The 18,862-nt window shown below is 37.9% G+C and overlaps 1 protein-coding gene across 44 annotated transcripts in view; it reads left to right on the top strand.

Moving 5' to 3' along the window:
- The window catches only part of LOC122562121 (receptor-type tyrosine-protein phosphatase delta), a 2,454,643-nt gene that overhangs the window by 2,219,128 nt on the left and 216,653 nt on the right, over positions 1-18,862 (top strand). For 17 of the 44 annotated variants that reach the window (XM_043714668.1, XM_043714784.1, XM_043714721.1 and 14 more), the window contains 5 exons: positions 13,894-14,079; positions 15,175-15,183; positions 15,771-15,788; positions 17,292-17,402; positions 18,668-18,679. In XM_043714668.1, coding sequence (XP_043570603.1) covers positions 13,894-14,079; positions 15,175-15,183; positions 15,771-15,788; positions 17,292-17,402; positions 18,668-18,679 — 336 coding nt within the window. The remainder of the gene's footprint in view (positions 1-13,893; positions 14,080-15,174; positions 15,184-15,770; positions 15,789-17,291; positions 17,403-18,667; positions 18,680-18,862) is intronic. The other 27 variants (XM_043714777.1, XM_043714789.1, XM_043714889.1 and 24 more) reach the window with 5 other exon arrangements.

The raw sequence follows: 18,862 nt of genomic DNA on the forward strand, positions 1-18,862 counted from the left end.
CTTGGAAGCCGACGTATCCCTCATTGCATTAGAGCCAGTCTCAATACCAGAAACTTGGCTGTTCGTGCTGTGTTCCCCTGAGAATTCATCACCCCCCTACATTTTCCAAAACAGCATACCTGTTTGAAATGGGTATATCCACAAAAGACTCCTGCTCTAGTTGCCTACCTCTCTTACCCTTCCTGGAGTTAACCCATTTGTGTGACTGTATCTGAGACTTTTCCCCCTTTCTATAACTGCCATCCATCACATATTATTGCTATTGCAAATTCCTCATCGCTTCTATCTGTCTCTCCAACCGATCCACTTAATCTGATAAAATTCGCATCCAACAGCATTTATGGCAGATATAATCCTCAATAACCCTTAAACTCTCTTTAAACTCCCACATCTGACAAGAAGTACATATCACTGTAAAGGCCATTTTTGATCCTTCACAATCTATAGACCCAGAAAATAACACTGTCTTATTCTTCTACAAACACTGCCACAGGTTAAATTAATAGCTATGGCTTATATTTTAAGCTTAAGCAAGAGACTTAACTCTAAAAACATATAATCAAGAAAGAATCCACTGTACCCACTATTGCAGCCTTTCTCTTGGACAGACTTAAAACAACAATTAACTTATCTGATTCTGTGCTGTGAACTTTGCCCAACAGTTCCTCCAAGATTAGTTGTGAATTTCACTGCTTGTTAATTTTCCCAGATGCATTCCGATGTCCAGCAATACACAAATTCAAACAGCAAAGGCAGTAACTGTGCACGTTCTCTCTCTCTCTCTCTCTCTCTCCTGCGCTGTCCTCACCATGTGCTTCCTTTGTCTGCTCTTCTCCCTTTTAAACTGCTGTTGTTTTGACCTTTTTTCCCCAAAGTTCCAAAACAATGCAACAGCATATAAAACAGTAATTGCTGCTCCTGGAATTCGAGGAAATCACCTCCAACACCTGAAATACCTCAAAAAAAGGAGCAGCTCTTACAGCCAGAAATTTTTCCTGTCCTCCATCTTGGATTACCAAAATGTTGTACTTAAATTGAAACTTGCCCTTGCTAGTATTCCTGAAGAAGGGCTCATGCCCGAAACGTCGATTCTCCTGCTCCTTGGTTGCTGCCTGACCTACTGCGCTTTTCCAGCAACACATTTTCAGCTCTGATCTCCAGCATCTGCAGTCCTCACTTTCACCTTGCTAGTATTGTAATGTTCAGTGCACTGTGTGGAAATAATTGTTTTTAGTTGTTTGTGGGGCCGACACATGTTATTAGAAGCCATTTTATAATGTTGACGCATATTTGGTGAGAGTGTGCTTCCTTCCCCTCTCGACCATGCAAGCTGTGGGTTAAGAGACTTCTTTCATAATCAGCTCCAAGGTTCTTTCACAAAACAACATTTGTGTTATTTCTCTTCATTTCCTGGTGTGCCAACCTAATAGCAGATACAGTCATTTGTAAGAAAAATAAAATTAGGAATGGCAACCAAAAGTAATACAGTAGTAGGACTGAAAATTTTCAAACCGCTGCAGTAGGAAGCTATTCTGAGGAAACAGAGGAAGCCTTATTCTGTATTGCTATGTACTTGGGGTTATGACCAGCAGTTAAAAGTGGTAAACCTGTTCAATTTCCCGACTCTTGGATGTCTGATCTTCAGAAGCAGAAAACCCTTTTGGAAGGGAAAATAAATACACAAGTTCGTTTAAAGAAAATAATTTAGTCATTTGTTTCACACGGCTCTGTGAACTTTGGAGTTTATGGCATCGAAATGCTTGGCTAATATAATAGTCTCATAAGTCACTTTCATCATCTGCTATTGTATTTGCATATTCTGGTTGTTTTTCCCATAGCAAATAAACTTAATCTTACCAACCAACTGAACTACACTGTAATTAATGTTTATTTAAATTGGAGCTTTATTTTTCACGTTGAAATCTGTAATATTTTTATCCTTCAATATTTCGAGAAATTGTGCTGAGCTCTGATACAACTTATGTCAGGACCTATCTTTTTTTCCCGACTCCAGTAAATGCATCTCCACGATATCAATTTCTCATTTCCAATTCTTGATGGTGCAATTGATTGAAATTCAAGACACTAATAGAGTTATAGGAGACTGTAGCTTTTTCCACACGGATCTTGATTCTCTTGAAACATGGGAATTAAAATGCTTGGCCCATTTGTGGTATTTACCACTAAAGCAAGACAAGTAATTCAGTTTATGTTTGAGACAGAAACTTACAGAAGAGGTAAATGTCAATCAGAATGAGAACATAATAACAGATTCTGATAATGTTTCCTTGACTGTGGCGTGTTCTTTTGATGCCTCACTATAAGCAAGTCTTTCTTGCTAACCTTTGGCCTCTATGTAGCCTTCACATATTCTTTTCCTAAATGAGAGTGAAAGTCAATATAAGGAGAGATAATGGCACAACCTTATCCAGGAATTGAATTTGGGTTGAAGGGAAAATACTTCCGGCCATATCCGTCATTTTAAAAGGTGTTGTTCCTGACAATGCAGTTCGAAAGTAGGAGAGAATAAAATAATCTCTATCTTCACTGACTCAAAAGAACTGCTGCAACTAAAGCATATTCTAAAGCAAATTCAGTTGAAAGGCAGAAGGTTTAATTTTTTCAGACATGATCTCAAATGTTGGCCCACATGAATATTTTAAGAATGTTTAAGTTCTTGAAATTATTTTTCAGAATTTAGGAAAGGCTAAGATATCCTTCCTTCCTCAATTTTTCATTACTCCACGTTTATTAAACCCCAAATTGCCCTGTTTCTCTGTATTTTTTAGACTTCTGTTTATCAGAGAAAGTGACTCGATTTTTCACTTTCCCTGTAAAATACCGTTGCCGAGTCGGGTAGAGTGAATTCTATTCAAGGCCTGGCTTTGTCACATCTGCCATGTTCAACTCTGATGCTCAGCACCTCAAATGGAAAACGTTTTATTTCCTGGCAGACATTTGTCACCTTAAGGGCAAAGAATGCACCAAGGAATACCTGTAAATATAGCTTTCAAAATGATGGTCACTTAATAGTCAACCTTCAGGTTGGACCTTCAGGTTGGACCACTTTGATAGACTTTTGTCAATAGCAAAGGGGAAGTCTTCACATTATCAATAGTACTCTGCAACAGAAGGCTGCTGAGTTCCAAGCAAGCAACTATAAGAAGGACCCAAATACTTACTGGTCCCATGAGATGCTGTCAGTATCCACTTTTTAAGCCTGCTAATTTTTTTTTCTGAACAGCTCTGAATGCTCAATGCGAGAGGCAGTAGTTCAGTGGTTGATTGTACTGGTATGTACACAGCAGTAGATACTTCACATTTAATGTGCTAAATTGAAAATCTGAAATTAATACTTTTTTTTTCACTGGCCAAGGTTGTTAAGAGCTTTGCAGTCAATGTGCGAATGGAGTTAGAATCTCATTTAATGGATAAGAAAGTCTGAAGGGCTATTCCTGTTTCTCTTTACTTAGGATACTTGTTAAGTGTAAAAGCGCTGATACTTTTTTTTTATTCATTTTTTCATGAAATGTGAACAGCATTGGCAAAGCCACCAATTGTTACACTTCCCAGTTACTGTTGCACCATGTGACTTGTTTAGCCTTTTCAAAAGGCAGTTAAGAGTTTGTGTGAAATTATATGTAGGTCAGACCAGGTAAGGATGCCATATTTACTTTCCTAAAGAATATTCATGAACCAGATAGGTTTTTACAACCATAGATAATGGTTACATGGTCACCATTAGACCAGCATTTTTATTTGCAGATTTTTATTGAATTAAATTATCACCATCTAATGGGTGGTATTCAATCTCATGTCCTCAGAATATTAGCCTGGACTTCTGGATTACTAATCCAAAACCAGAGAATATAAGTGGACATTTCTAGCACGTGAGCATTACCACCAGGCCTGGTTGTGCATTCCCTGATGTTCTTTCTTTTTAAATCTCTAAGAGCTATTATTCAAAAATAGTGGGTAGCTGGAAACATGTTTAACATTTCCTCTTTCCAGTTCAGAGACAAATTGTGAATACCAAGTTCCTCACCCCTTCTCTACTAAAACCGCGGCTAACTTACTCAGCACAAGATAAGGATTAAAACATACAGTTTCATATTCCACGTGGTTCATTGTTGTCAGATCAGCAATTACCCAGTTGAATAGTAGTTGGGCCTGAAGGCCTGAATTATCAACTCCTGTCCATATGTTCTCACATCATGTTATTCATTTCCCATAAAAACATTAAAGTATCATAGTACATATGAGACTTCATAGCACAATCTAATCATGTGTACTAACCTTTTTTGAAACTGCTGCAGCTTCTGCAGAATACATTTGCATTGTGTTTAGATGGGTAAGTTTGTAGAAATGATGAAATATCCATTTGCTGTACTTTTTGATCTATTGACAATGATTTTTGAGAAGACATCCATTAAAATGTCAGTACTTTCTTATTAAAATAAGTGAGTGTCTCTTGACTTTTTAATTATCTTTTCAGAAATGCAAATTTATGTTGAAGATATGTTTTGTAAGGTACTTCTTTGCCAGGCAAGGCAGTTGAAGAGCCTCTTTTCTATTTCCTTTTTTCACTGTGATAGTGTCAAGATTTCCATTCAGTTATCAAATTATCGTCTCTCGGTATCAATAGAAAATTTATGTCCTATACCAAATTTGGTATGTGTTTTATGGAAAGTACTTGCTATATTTAAGAATATAGATATGGCATACTGTTACAAGTATCTTCTATGCTATGTTGTCTGTGTAGATTAAAATCCTGTGAAATGTGTCATCTTGTAATTGTGAAATCTGACCACCCAAGTTCCCACAAATCACCTCAAATGCTTTTTTTAAATTAAAAATTGGAGTTTCTAATGTTTTGTAGTCAAGTTTTAACCATAATTTAACAGCTAATTTCATATTATTCATATGCTGAAATTTATCAGGCACATTCTGTTGTGTCTTTTATTGTCTTCATTATGACTTTTACTTTAATATCCCAAAGGCAACCAAACATCTTGTCCCAAAAATAATGGTTAGAAGTGTGTTGGATTAGGGAGGACAATTGGAGCATTGGTGACCAAAGAGCTTTCAGTGTCAAATGATTGATTGATTGATTTGATTTATTGTCACACATACCCAAGTACAGTGAAAAGCTTTGTTTAAGAGCAGTACAAGCAGATCATCGTAAGCAAGGACATACAGATCATAGGATGAAAAAAAGCTTGAACAGTGCAAGGCACACAGGTTACACTGTGCGCCAGGCAAGATCACATGAACAAGATCAGCATTATTAGAAGTTAGGGAGTCCATTCATCAGTCTAATAACGGCAGGGATGCTGCAGGTACATATGTTCAGGATTCTGTATCTTCTGCCTGAGAGAAGAGGTTGCAAGAGAGCATTACTGGGATGGGATGGGTCTTTGGTATTGGAAGCCTTTCTGTGGCAATGAAACATGCAAATGGAGTCCATGGATGGGAGGTTGGCTTCTGTGATAGTCTGGGCTATGCACAAAACCTTCTGTAGTTTCTTATGGACCTGGACAGAGCAGTTGCCATACCAGGCTGTTACGTATCCAGACAGTCTGCTTTCTATGGTGCATCAATCAGTAAACGTTAGTGAGGGTCCTTATGGACATGCCAAATTCTCTGAGCTGCTTGAGGAAGAAGCTGCGTTGTTGTGCCTTCTTGACCATCGCATCTACATGGAAGTACAGAACAGGTTGACAGTTATCGTGACTCCGATGAACTTGACGCTGTCAACCTCCGCTCCATTGATGTAGATAGGGACATGTTCTCCTCTCTTTCTGAAGTCAACGATCAGTTCTTTAGTTTTGCCAACATTCAGAGAGAGGTTGTTGTCATTGCACCACATCAGCAAGCCCTCTAACTCCTTCCTGTATTCATACCATCATTATTTCATATCTGTCCTACCACAGTGGTGTCGTCAGCAAACTTGTAGATGGCGTTGTCAGTTGTAAAGAGAGAAATATGCACAAGATACCTGAGTCAGACAAATATGGTGAGAGAAGGAATGGATGGGTGATGAAGGTTACAAAAATAGAAAGGGCTTGTTGAATTCTTTGGAGCACGCACATTTTGAAGCTGGTTGGAAAAGCATTCAAGTACTTGAATCTGATGGCGATAAAGACCTTATGGAAAAGTCAGAAGCAGACAGATAGGGACAGGATTGCATTCCAACTCTATTAAGAGGCAATAGTAAGAGTTTTTTTTGTGATTGAGCTAAGTATTGATTGTACTCAACCAGTCTCTGCTTTCAAAACTCAGAGCACAAAGTCCAGTATGAGATGCGATTTCACAACTGGATGGCATTTGCTGAATAACCCTCAAGGTGCTAAGAGTTACACTCACCACTAGTTCAGGATTGTTGGGCCTGCATAGTGATGCAGTTGAATGCATTGGAAGGTGTGTCTATTAATAGACAGGACTCTGTACTTTGCAGACAGAATGAACATCTTCATTCAGTGCACCTGTTTCAACATAACAAAATAGGTGACAGGTATTTTGTAGTTCATTCTTCAGAATAATGCTTTGACAAATTAGAGTCAATCTATCCAGTTTAAATTTAAAGCAGAGCTTGGCGATTAATTGTCAGTCATTATCTTATTCATACATTTTCGTTAGCAATGCCTCTATTAATCAGAGCCCACCTGCCAACCAATCAGCACTGACTTTTCATATGGTATAAGATATTGTTCCCTTTCATATCAGTGCCTTACGAATAGCCAGCTGAGTGCAAGTTCCAAAGCTGCAACAAAATGTTTTTTTTTCAGCAATGCTCTAGTTATGTGCTATAAAACAATTGATTGAACAAGTGTTAAAGGGAGTTTATAAAATCTGGGAAATGTTTTCAAATATCAATTTATAAAAAATCTTCAACATGCTAATTCAAAAATACTGGTCAGAAGGCAACAGCACAGGAAGGCATAGCATTTCATGAACTGCACCTTTCTCATTGACTGCTCAGCATATCTACTGTTATTAGGATTTTGAAATCCTATTGACTTACAGCTCCTCACATCTTTATGCAAAGATAAATACATTTATACGTAGTTTAAAATTCCTATAATTGTACTGTACCTTCCTAAAAGGTTCCCATTATTTCTTCCTTTCTGCTTCATTCTATCATGTGTTTATAGTTCAATAACCTGCATACTGCTCCCACAAGTAATATCTTGCCTTTATCATTTCTTAATTTTACCTAAACAGATTCTACACGCTGGATTCTTTTATTTGGGTGATGTCACTCTCACATGCTAATACCATCCTTAATTAACAGAGCTGCCTCTCCATCTTTTCACAGCTTTTGTCTTTCTTTAATGCCATCCTATCTCAAAACTTAGCTCTAAATCTATGTTGTCCTATAGCCATGTCCCTCTAATGGCTTTCTTATCGCATTTATTCACTTCTATTTGTGTTCTCAGCTTGTTAGTTTTGTTTGAAATGCTATTTGAATCTGCCTGTTATTTCAATTCTTGAAGGTACATAAAGCATATAAGTTGTTCACTGTTTAGCTTTCATTCAATATCATTCATTGAGATTGTTGAGAGAAAAGAGAAACTCCCAATTTTGAAGGCATGTATTTGTCATATCAGAAATATTTGAGACATATGTTTGGCTCTGTGCTTTAAGTAAATATGAATAGTGCTGCTGTTTGATGTTTCAATTTAAGGCAATAAATGGCTTGTTTACACTTGTTATTGGGCCTTCTGCCATCCTTGGAGTTGACTATATTTTACTTAGTACTTGACTTTGGTAATGATCGAAATCAGAGATTTGCTGAACACAGAAGTATAACCTGTACAAGCGCAGTCACTTCCTAGTTTTTTAAAATGACATTGCGTGTCCACTGGACACATGGTTTGGCATGCGTCTTCGACACATAAAACTAATGCATTAACATCAGTGTTTGTTAAATGTAACCAAGCAAATACCGTTTGAAACCTCAATTTTTTTGTAGTGATTTCAAAACATGTGAAAGGAGCATAAAGCTTACATCTTCAGATGTATTTTTCTCATGCTATTTTATAAGTAGCTTTCATATTAATAAACTGTTTTGCCTGATGCTTTTATAATTTTAATATTGCTTTAGCATTGGCAAAAAATTGTAATTATGAACAATGAGACATGGAAGAATGACTGCTACTGTAGTCCAGTGGGCTCGCGTGTCAGATGTTGGTTGTATGAAGTCAGAGCTGAAAATGTGTTGCTGGAAAAGCGCAGCAGATCAGGCAGCATCCAAGGAGCAGGAGAATCGACGTTTCGGGCATGAGCCCTTCTTCAGGAATGAGGAAAGTGTGCCAAGCAGGCTAAGATAAAAGGTAGGCAGGAGGGACTTGGGGAAGGGGCGTTGGAAATGCGATAGGTAACGCCCCTTCCCCACGCCCCTCCTCCCTACCTTTTATCTTAGCCCGCTTGGCACACTTTCCTCATTTCTGAAGAAGGGCTCATGCCCGAAACGTCAATTCTCCTGCTCCTTGGATGCTGCCTGACCTGCGCTTTTCCAGCAACAAATTTTCAGCTCTGATCTCCAGCATCTGCAGTCCTCACTTACTCCTGTATGAAGTCACTTGATGATCGTGTATTTAACTGTGGTTAAGTGATTTCATCCATGGTGAGAGGATGGATAGTGCAATAGGCTTATATTGTCCTGAAGCTAGAAAATGGAAAGTTAGCTTAGATTGCTGTATCCACGGTGGCACGGTGGCACTGTGGTTAGCACTGCTGCCTCACAGCGCCAGAGACCCGGGTTCAGTTCCCGCCTCAGGCGACTGACTGTGTGGAGTTTGCACATTCTCCCCGTGTCTGCGTGGGTTTCCTCCGGGTGCTCCGGTTTCCTCCCACAGTCCAAAGATGTGCAGGTCAGGTGAATTGGCCATGCTAAATTGCCCGTAGTGTTAGGTAAGGGGTAGATGTAGGGGTATGGGTGGGTTGCGCTTCGGCGGGGCAGTGTGGACTTGTTGGGCCGAAGAGCCTGTTTCCACACTGTAAGTAATCTAATCTAATCTAATCTTGTCCCCTACTCACTGACTCCTTTGGATGGATTGTTGTGGGCTGTAGCACAACAGCTTCATGGCATCAGCTGTTTTGGTGTACATGTGAAGATGACTTTTTTGAGCAAACTGCTGGAAGTATATTACTATTTGAGGAGCTAAGTCCAACATACGTGAATTCCTTTAGATGAAGTTTAAATTGGGGAAAGCAGGGAAGTGAAGTGTATAACCTCCATTTGAGACCATTGTCACTTAAATAACATACCTGTGATTTATGCAAAACAGTTTCTGTCATAGTTTCTAGATTTGGCTCAGATAGTGCAGGGACATCGAACTGCAAACAGAATTGCAGCAAAGGAGAGCATACGTGATACAACATCTGAGGGTAGATCCATCTTAACAACTTCAACTGGGCACAATTTCCTCACATCAAGAATTGTCGTGAAATTGTCAACACGTGCTTTACTAACTTGTCAAAAATAGTAACTGCAGGAAGTATTGCATTGTGGCTAGTTGTGACACAGTGAGTTGTCCTGTTAGCTCTGAATTAAGAGATGTGAGTTCAGAACCCATTCTAGATACACAAGCACATAAATCTCGGATCTCGGCTGGCATTCCAATGTTCATGTTAAGGGAATTGTGGATGTAGGTTTGCTTGTTGAGCTGGAAGGTTCATTTTTGTCACCATACTAGGTAACATCTTCAGTGAGCCTCTGGATGAAGCACTGCTGGTGTTTCCTGCTTTCTATTTATATATTTGGGTTTCCTTGAGTTGGTGATGTCATTTCCTGTGGTGATTTCATTTCCTGTTCCTTTTATCAGGGGGTGGTAAATGGGATCCAAGTCAATGTGTTTGTTGATAGAGTTCTGGTTGGAATGCCATGTCTATCTCTGTTGGGCTTGTCCGAGGATGGATATGTTGTCCCAGTCGAAGTGGTGTCCTTCCTTATCTGCATGTAAGGATACTAGTGAGAGAGGGTCATGTTGTTTTGTGGCTAGTTGATAGTCATGTATCCTGGTGGCTAGTTTTCTGCCTGTTTGTCCAATGTAGTGTTTGTTACAGTTCTTGCACGGTATTTTGTAAATGACATTAGTTTTGCTTGTTGTCTGTATAGGGTATTTCAAATTCATTAGCTGCTGGTTTAGTGTGTTGGTGGGTTTGTGAGCTACCATGATGCTAAGAGGTCTGAGTAGTCTGGCAGAAAAAGGGAATTGTATAAGAGATGCCATGTTCTGGGTAAAATTATAACTGAGACACTGTCTACACTTTCAGCAAAGTACATGAGGTTTTATTGCATTATTTTTAATTGACAAAAGGAATAATCTCAGTGCCTTGGACAATATAAATTCACACGTCATTATCATTTGGAAAAATAATAGATTATCTAATCATTTTCACACTGTTGTTTATGGAAGCTTGCTGTTTGCATACAGGCTGCTAAATTTCTAATATTACAAAAGTAACTACACTTCACAAGTATTTTGTGGATGTTAAAGTGTTTGAGATGGTGTGGGATTGTGAAACTTGCTGTGGAAGTGATGGTTTCTCTTACTTCATCAGTAAAGTTCCACATCTTTATGATTCTTTCATCTTGCCTTCCTCACCAAAATCAATAATTTCAGTCCTTGACCCTGCTGGATACTAACTTTCAGACAATATCAGTGTTACATAAGAGAATAAAGAAAGAGGAATAATTTTGACAGAACCTTTCGTGAAGCGACGAACACTAGATGAGCGTAATGGATGAGCCTAGATTTCTCTGCTGGGTATTGAGAATTGATGCTGTGCTGATGGTCTTTTTCAAATGTGCAGTGTTCCATAGGAGTCAATACTGGGTCCACTTTTGTTTGTCATTTATATAAATGATTTGGATGAGCATTTAGGAGACATGATTAGTAATTTTGCAGATGATACCAAAAATTGGTGGTGTGGTGGACAACGAAGAAGGTTATCTAAGATTACAAAAAAGATTTTGATCAATTGGGTCAGTGGGCTGAAGGGTGGCACATGGAGTTTAATTTGGATAAATGTGAGGTACTACATTTTGGTAAATCAAACAAAGATAGGATTGAAACAATTAATGGTAGTGTTGTAGACCAGAGGGGCCTAGAGATTCAGGTCCATAATTCGTTGAAATTTGTGTCACAGATAGACAGGGTGGTTACTAAGGCATTTGGCACACTTGCCCTCATTGCTTAGACCATCAAGTATAGGAGTTGGAACATCATGTTGAGGTTGTACAGGACATTGGTGTGGTCACTGCTGGAGTACTGTGGGCAGTTCTGATTGCCCCTGTCATATGAAAGATATTATTAATTTGGAAAGGGTTCAGAAAAGATTTACCAGAATGTTTCTGGGAGTGGAAGGTTTGAGTTATACAAAGAGGCTGGATAGACTGGGACATTTCTCACTGGAATGTAGGAGATTGAGGGGTGACCTTACAGCAGTTTATAAAATCATGAGGGGCATAGATAAGGTGAATAGCAAAGGTCTTTTCCCTAAGATAGGGGAGATCAAAACTAAGGGGCATATTTTTAAAGTGAGAGGAAAAAGATTTTAAAAGAACATGAGGGGCAACGTTTTATGCAGACAGTGGTTAGTGTGTGGAATGAACAGTCAGAGGAGTAGGTGTTGCAGATACAGTTCGAACATTGAAAAGATATTTGAACAAGTACATGAATGGGAAAGATTTGGAGGGATATAGGCAAAATGAAGACAGGTGGGACTGCTTTACTTTGGGAACATGTTGGCATGGACTAGTTGGACCGAAGGGTCTGTTTCCATGCTGAGTGACTCTATATGCATCTGCAGAAAGAAAAAAAAGTGTGCTTCAAGTCCGTAATGACTTTTCTTCAGAGTCACCTAAATTCATATTATTTTCTCAATGGTGCTGTATCTCAGGTGATTTTCTTCAGCAGCATTAACCTGCTTGTTAAAAATCTCATATGATGCCCCACTGCCTGCTTGTGTGCACCAGCTATTATTTCTTGATAAAATTTAAGGTTGTTATTAAAGACAAAGAAGATATGTGAAATAGAACCAAGGCTTAAATTGAGCTGCCCTTATTTTAAGAAAAGGCTTTTGTAAACATTTAACCCATTTAGTGTGGAAGATTGTTGTTCTATTCATATGTAGATATTATCGTGAAGAAAATGGAAAATGGAAACTTTATCATTCTTCCACTCGTGTGGTCTTATGTAAAGTACCAGGTCACATGAGTGATTTTAACTAAGTTTTATGTGGTGCAATTTGAAGGTCAGTCCTTCAAGATTTCAAAATATGATTATTAAAGTAGCATTTATTGCTTAGGGCAAAGGTGCAAGGAATATAATAAGCCATTTTGAAATACTCTTCATCAGGATAAACAATCCTAAGAGAAAAACAATCTTGTGCTTGAATATATACTAAAGCTGCTAGATGCTTCTGTTTTACCTATCTTGGCTAGAATGATGTGACTTTCATCATTTAAATGCATTGCATTTTTTTTAAGTCTAGTGATCTTGAGATTTTAAAGGTATCAGGCTAACAGCTGTTATAATGCTTGTCTTCAAGATATGGCTTTGGGTTAGCTGGAAAAAGACTGCAGCACATCCAAGAACAGATAATGGCAGGCAGTCTAAATGCAGTTTGATAGAGTACAGGAATTGAGAGAACTGATGTTGATATCATCTGTCGACACATGGAATGTCATCTTAAAAGAAATTCTAAGCACTGAGGACGAAAAATAGATCCTCAGGGGTTTTGCCAGTAACAGTGTAGGGACTGGAAAGCAAGTGAGTACCAGAGATGCTCCTTCATTAATTGTTTCAAAAGAGATGAATGAGGTGAGGATGGACATGAATGCAAGGCTGTTATGCAGTGGAGTTTGCCAAGTCTGAAGATTACAGAGATTATGAAGAGGGATTAGCCATGATGCTCGCAGAGAAAGATAGAAGTATATGAACAGAGAATTTGAGGAGACGGCAAAAAGAAAAATGAAACAAATGAAACTCATTCAGTTTGAATTGTTTAAATGCTGAAACACTAAGTTGCATCATTCTGGGAAACATAATGTTTTCTTCCATTATACCATCGAACAATGTGTTGAAATGCAAAGCTTTTTAATTATTTATTTTTCTATACACAGCACCAATTTATGTAATCTATGGCAGTCTATTAGGGAAGGTGGTGGCTGAGTGTTATTTTTGGGGGACTGTTAATCCAACGATCCAGATAACGTTCTAGGGACCTGGATTCGAATCCTGCCATGGCAGATGGTCGAATTTGAATTCAGTAAACATCTAGAATTGAGAATCTAATGATCATCATGTGTCTATCCATTGTCAACTGTTGGAAAAACCCATCTGGTTCACTAATGTCCTTTAGGTAAGGAAACTGCCACCCTTATCTGGTCTGGCCTACATGTGACTCCAGACCCACAGCAAAGTGGTTGATTCTTAACTGTCCTCTGGGCAATTAAGGATGAGCAATAAATGCTGCTAGTGATACCCTCATCCCGTGAATGAATAAAGAATAAAATCACACTTCTTAATACAGGACTGAAACTGAATTTATAAAATATTTAAATATCCCAGCACACACAAAACATATTTGTTGTCTTTGCATAGAGCCACAGGTTTCCATTCCTGCAGCATGTTAAAGGACTTTTCAATGGTTTTTATCAAAGATTACACAGGGCTAAGGGTGGCTTGCTTGTTTATGATCAGCACATCACTCATTTACTTCATACATAGATTATTCTGTGTGCTATATATAAAGTGATAGTACTGAAATATAATTTGGAATTGAGTTCTTACACAGACCACAGTGCACTGGCATTTTGTTTTGTAAATGATACCAATCATTAATTTGCACATGGATGTCTTTCTCTTACTGTCCTTTCAGAGGATCAGCTTCCTGTGGGTTATCCCACGATAGACATGGGCCCTCAGTTGAAGGTGGTAGAACGAACACGCACGGCCACCATGTTGTGTGCAGCTAGCGGTAACCCAGATCCCGAAATTACTTGGTTCAAAGACTTCTTACCTGTTGATACAAGCACTAATGGACGCATCAAACAACTACGGTCAGGTAGGGTCTTGTTACTGTTATCACGTGGTAGATTTGTTTTCTAGGTAATTTTTTTTATTCCTATCCTCTATGTGTACTTTGGTGTGTTGTTCATGTCTGTGATGTTGTCATAGCCTGTTCCAGTGTCTGTGTGTGCAGCTTCTGTTAATTCCATATTGCTCACTGCTGTGACTGTATTTTTGATGATTTTTTAACTGCTTTTAGCAGTACTTAACAGATCCATTTTCTCTTTTAATTTATTTTTTTCCTTTTTTTACTGATTTAGTTCAAAACATTGGGCTTCATTCAGAAGTGCAAGGAGAACCAAATGGTTTTAAAATATTTCAAACCAATATTCAAACTTAAAAAAAAACTAAAACCAAGGGAAAAGAAATTGTATTTTGTTCTGTCTTCTCTACATTTTTTAACCTAACCAAGAATAGACAGTTGTTTTGTTCCCTCTCTCATTGACAAAGTGTACTGTACTTTTTTTCCATATCTTAGTATGCAATGAGATGTTTGGAGACTGACTAAAGTTGATTTTTTTTTGCTCCTAAAGCATTTTTTTCTATTTAGCCACAGTAGTGTGTCTGCAGTAAAGCCTTCCAGACTAAATATCAGGATCTACAGAAGCCTGCTTTTCATGTAGACTTTAGCTTTTTCTGCTATCTTTGACCATGGCCTCCCTTGAAATGCCTTTAATATTCTTTATTCACCTTCCCTAGCTTCTTCTTTTGCTATAGCTAGTAGTTGAGCTTTATCTGATCCTAAATTTATTAAGTGACGTGCTAAACATTTGCTAGTGCCCACTGGTAGTCTGTAAGAACCTGTTTGCATTCAGAATAGTAACTATATTTTTCTATACTGAGATGTTTGATCACCTGTGTTACCAGGATTCTCAGCTTTGACCTGTCCTGTGATGTCTTGTTAACTGCCTCTTTGCTTGTTGTCAGCAGAATTGTGTAAATTAACCTGTTAATGTGAATTAAGATTAATTTTCACCTGTCAAATAGATGATATAGTTTTAAAGCTTTAATTCTGAAAATTTGTGCCAAATTATAAGGAATATAATAATATTTTTATGCTGTCTTTCTTCTTTCCGTGTTAAATCTCCAGAATCCTTTGGTAAGTGCTTAGTTCTGAAGCGCACTTCACCCCCACTAATTCCATGTTCAGATTAAAATGCATGGCATGCATTTTACTAACAGTTAGTGTAGTCACTGGATCTCTCCGTAGTGGCACACACTTCCACAAAAAAGTGCTATCAACAGTAAAATATACACCTGTCTAAAATCTTGATACACAAACTTCACTTTAGATATAGTTGAGTAGATGCCGTAAACCAATCTAAACTGTAGTAGTTATATCCACCAAGCCTACAGTGTTTCCGATATTTGCTTAAACAGTTATAAATACGTTAAAGGTTTTAGGCTATCAAACACTTGAGACCAATCTCCTAAGACTTCACAGTCAATTTCTGCTCTGGCAGAGGCAATGTTGCCAACAGTGGACATTGTCCTTATGGTACAACTTGCTTTACTAACCTAATACTATCTAATATAATCCTGTTTACCAATACAGTAATTCAGCTTCTTTCTAGACCTTTATTCTGTAAATCTAATTTGATTTTATCTTCCAAAGCCCTAGCCTCCTTCTTCTCGTACTAATGCTTCTTCTTTCTAATCTTATTTGCATTCATATTATCCACCCAGGTGGTACACCAATACGAGGTAAGAGTGCTGAACTAACGTTCACAGAATTGATCCTCCTCATTTCTTCTGTCCTTTCATATCTCTCATGTTTGTCATGTAAAGATGTACATTCTTTCCTGTTTTGCTTTGTCCAGTTTGTTTTCTGTTCATTGATGTTCCTGTTGTGTCTGCTTCTCTTTTAGTTTTGGATGTATAAAGGATTTTGTTTCTGATATGCTTTGATATCGCATATCATTGTCCTTTGTCCATATCCAGTCACAGCGTATCATTTGTCCCTCTTTTTTATATAACTAGAAATTCAGGTTAAACTTACCCCCCACCTTCCCTTTCTCAAACGTGACCTGCATAGCTGTTCTTGATCTTGACCATAAGGTCTGTGGAGCACCTGCAAAAAGACTTGAATAATAATTTTTTTTGTCAGCTTTTTACCCTTCCCTCAAGGAACGAGTTTTGTCATTTTTCTTCACTTTTTCTTTTTCCCTTCTTCAAACCAGCACTTTTCAAACTTTCCTTATCCAGTTACACTTTTTTTTCTCTTCCAAAACTTTTTCACGGATTTGCGCATTTCGAGTTTTTCAAGCAACCCTCCTTCTTCAAGACTCGCAGGCCGGAAGCACCCAGTGAACGTTTTGAGGCGTTGGTGAAGATGGTACCTCTACTTTTTTTCTCCTTTTTAACACATCGTACAAACACAGACGATAATTTTGGATTTTTTTTCTTGCATTTTGTGGGCAGACACTAAAATACTAATCCCACTTGTGGATTTTTTCGTGTCTTGGGGGCTCTAACGTGTCCCGCGGCAGAGGTTGGTTGTTCTTTCCAATTGGCTTGATCCACCATTTCACAATGAGACGAAGTGTGAATTTTTCTTTACTGATCCTATTTACTCTTATGTATTTTTATTTTTCAGCAAAAGGGTCTGAAAGATTGTAAGTTGCACAATGATTGTTTATGTCCTACAAGGTTGCATGCATAGCAAAAGTTACTTCTTAAGAGGTCTTTTGAAAAGTATTTTGAGAGATTATGCCTTACTAACCAAAATTCTTTTTTTTTTTCACTTTGAGCAGCTTTTTGTGTTTTTGCTGCACCTTTTTGACTGAAGAAAATGTTTCTTGAGAATGTGTCTGCCTTTTTCAACATTTCCGACTCTTTGTGGTGACTTTTTAACGTTAACTCTTTCATTTTACCCAAAGGCCATGCTCCTTTGAAGCAACCTCGCCCATCCTTTGACCAGTGAATTTCCCAGAGCAGGATTTCGTTGTGAAATAAATAAACAAATAAATAAATAATAGCTCTCTCTCGCTGGTTTTGATGGTGTGAAATCCGTCTTTCACTAACTTACCCATCACATCCACTCTGTCTGTTCACCCTAGCAAAGCAATGACGACGCTGAATGGAGCTTCGCACACCAGTCCTTTCATGATATTGAAAGGATTTGGGAAAAAAATGAATAAAAGCACTGAAAATATGAAATATTCTCTAACTGTTTTCTGCGCACTTTCTTTTTTCTTTCCATTACAGGTGCCCTCCAAATAGAGAACAGTGAGGAATCTGACCAAGGAAAATATGAGTGTGTGGCAACCAACAGTGCTGGTACACGTTATTCTGCTCCTGCCAATCTATATGTGAGAGGTAGGAGAAACAAAACCGTGGCATCCACTATTCAGAAAGACTCAGGGCATTAGGAGCAGATCTAAATGTAAACAGTTACTGCACTAGGGAACAGAAGGATCTCTAGCTGGCTTATTAGTGAAAAAATATCTTATGCAATTAAAAGGTACAATGATTTTTAAAGAGAAAACAGCACTCTTGATCCCTATCTATCCTGAGAGATGGGTTTGTAAGTATGTTTGTTTTTACATTTTAACTTCTTTTATTTTTGCCTTGATTTAAACTTGTGCTTTATGGTTTTTTATAAATGGTATTTTTGTTTCATTTAACTTTGTTATGACTTGATTGCTTGGTGTGCTACTAATCAGCAGCAAGAAACTCCAAGCACTGGGGTTTGTGGATAAATGCACTTGAATCCTGAGATGCGAGGAGTGGAGAGAATAAGTGTGTAAACACTGCCTTTGCAAATAAAAATGAGTGGAGCACAATTAATTCTGTTTTATTTTATTTTCATTTTTGGTGTATTATGAAGAAACCAGCAAATCCCTGCCACTCTAGTAATGAACTGAGTTTGAAAGCTGTACTTGTCATTGTCTGAATTGTTTCAAGACACTGAAATCAGGACAAAAAGTCAGAATGTGGTTTCCAAAACAGTCGATGCAAGCCTCTTCTGATCACCTTGCTCCATTTGTAAAAGTGTGTCAATTTCATAAAATGACCACAATGATTCTTTTCAAAATTTTATATGTATGTGATTAAATATTGTTTGAGGTGAAAAACATTACTATATATATTTTTAAATTACGAAGCAAAAAGAGAAAAAAAGATTAGTCTAAATTTATCAGTTTTGAGCTCATTACTGCAGTGTAGGTGCTCCTTGGCTAAAATTAGGTTCTTCTTGGAATCTTTCTCTACTGTCTTTATTTCTTGTTCTGTCTTTAACATTGGAGGGCTTTATGATTGCAAACTATCCAGAAAGTCAAGTGATCTTGATTTCTAGATAATGGCATAAAAATCTCTCTAACATTAGGGAGGATGAACAATTTATCTCATCAAATAGACTGAAAATTTCAAAATGATGCTAGTTATAGCTCTTGACACCATCTTAACATCAAACTAATGGTGATTTTGGAAGTTGAGGTAGGAAGGCTTAAACAGAACTAGATTAAATGTACTGGTAGCAGTTGAAAGCCTTGATACGGCCTTTTTACTCTCTCTGTGTTTCCCTTGTTTTTCTCCTTTCCTCATTTCATTGTGTTCTGCATCAAACCCCCTACATCCCTCAGAGCTGCGAGAAGGTTGGTGTGTTTTTTACTTTTTACCCACCTTAAGAAATATTGATTGAAATAACCAGAAAAAAATCTGAAATGAATGTAGCTGCATTGTGGCCTTTGATTAATGTAATGTCTTAAATAATGCTCTGGTCATGGCTGCTGGTGCTTGTGGGCTAATTGGATCAGATAGTGGTGCATGTTGGAAGA

Source organism: Chiloscyllium plagiosum, chromosome 2 (genome assembly GCF_004010195.1).
Source record: "Chiloscyllium plagiosum isolate BGI_BamShark_2017 chromosome 2, ASM401019v2, whole genome shotgun sequence".
In the NCBI taxonomy this organism is placed as follows: Eukaryota; Metazoa; Chordata; class Chondrichthyes; order Orectolobiformes; family Hemiscylliidae; genus Chiloscyllium; species Chiloscyllium plagiosum.